Here is a 1492-nt window from a genome sequence, read left to right on the forward strand (position 1 = left end):
TCCTGCCCTTTTTTTTTTGCGCGGGAGCTCATGACCCCCCCCCCGCGCGAGCCCCCAACTCCCAAAGCTCTTTTTTGTTTTCTTTCACCGAAACCCCCCCGAATTTGACGCTTTAAACCACCTTCTTTAGGAAAAACAACCTACGTCCTCCTCACACAGTTGGGGTTCTTCCTCCCAGTATTTTTTTTAAGTACCAATAAAGAGGTTTTTTGAGGGTTTTTGAGGTATTTTTTGGAGCTGGCAGGGAAAATTCAACACTTACAATCCAATTATTTTGCTCGCCGACAGCGCTTCAAAGTTGGGTTTTTGGCATTGGGTGGGGTTTTGGGGGAGGGGGGGGTTGGTTAGAGCCAAAAAAGAATTATTATTGCTTTGTTTTTAGTCATGGCTTTAAAAAAAAAGGCAGCAACTTTTTTTTTTTTTCCTCAGCTTGATGTTTTGTTGGGTTGTTGGCTTTTTTTTTGTTGTTCTGAAAGGTTTTGGGGAGGTTTTTGTTGTCCCTAAAAGGGGTTTTTGTCCAGCTAAACGGAAAAAAGTAAAAAAAAAAAGTTGCTTTTTCTCTCTCTTAAAAAAAAAGGGGGTTTTTTTTGCCTTTGTTTTTTTTTTTTAAAGGGGAAGGAAGAAGAGGGAGAATATGTTTTTTAAGTGGCAGTTTCCTTCGAGTTTGAAACGGCTCCTCAAGGACGGTCCAAAGGACGGAGGCTGCGATGGCGGCTCTTCCACGGAGGGGGAAGAAAGCTCTTTTTTTTTCTTCCCCCGGCTTATATTTTTTGTTGTATTTTGTATATATATATATATATGTTTGCTTTGTTTGCTTGGTTTTGTCTGTTTTGTTTGTTTTGTTTTGTTTTCTCGTGGTAAAGGCGACGGCGTCTCTCAAGAGCAACCAAACCTGGAGCGGGGAGAAGGAGAAAAAAAAAAAAAAAGGGGTCTGCAACTGATTAGAGAGTGTGGTGCTTGCTGCAAACTGTATCCAAATTATCTTGAATAGAAACTGCCACTTATTTCAATGCCTCATTTCACGGTCTCTGTGATGCAAGTAAAACGCCCATCAGAAGACAAGAAATCTCACAGCTGCACTCTCCATGAAATTATTAAGGCCCTACTGGAGACAAAAAAAAAAAAAAGAGGGTGGGGTGGGCACAATAAATAAAAAAAAAATGGAAAAAAAAATTAGAGGCAAAGAAGAAAGACACGAAATGATTAGCAGTCGTTACCCCCGGTGAGAATTTCGAATTTTTAAGGGCGGGGAGGGAGGCGGTAGGTAAAAAAACCGAAGGAAGTCGCCCTTTGAACAAAGGGGGGGGGGCGGTTTTTCGCCTCAGCTCTGAGGGGAGAGGGCTCAGGGCCGCGTCCCAACCCCGCCAGGGCTGGAAATGAGGGCACGAACGGCATTTTCTCAAGGTAAAGGGACGCCGGCCCTAAAAAGGCCCCCACAGCGCCCAAAAAACCAAGGGAAACCCCCCCAAAACCCCCCCAACCTCCCCCCGCC

The 1492-nt window shown here is 44.2% G+C and overlaps 1 protein-coding gene across 1 annotated transcript in view; it reads right to left on the reverse strand.

Moving 5' to 3' along the window:
• LOC106900314 (serine/threonine-protein phosphatase 1 regulatory subunit 10-like) overlaps positions 1 to 1395 on the reverse strand; it is a gene marked incomplete at its 3' end in the record, with an annotated part of 9319 nt that extends 7924 nt beyond the window's left edge. The window contains exon 1 of the mRNA XM_014962330.1: positions 1391 to 1395. Within this exon, the coding sequence (XP_014817816.1) occupies positions 1391 to 1395 (5 nt within the window). The remainder of the gene's footprint in view (positions 1 to 1390) is intronic.
• Between the last annotated feature and the right edge of the window lie 97 nt (positions 1396 to 1492).

The sequence above is a fragment of the Calidris pugnax genome, unplaced genomic scaffold, assembly GCF_001431845.1.
Source record: "Calidris pugnax isolate Ruff unplaced genomic scaffold, ASM143184v1 scaffold1959, whole genome shotgun sequence".
Classification (NCBI taxonomy): domain Eukaryota; kingdom Metazoa; phylum Chordata; class Aves; order Charadriiformes; family Scolopacidae; genus Calidris; species Calidris pugnax.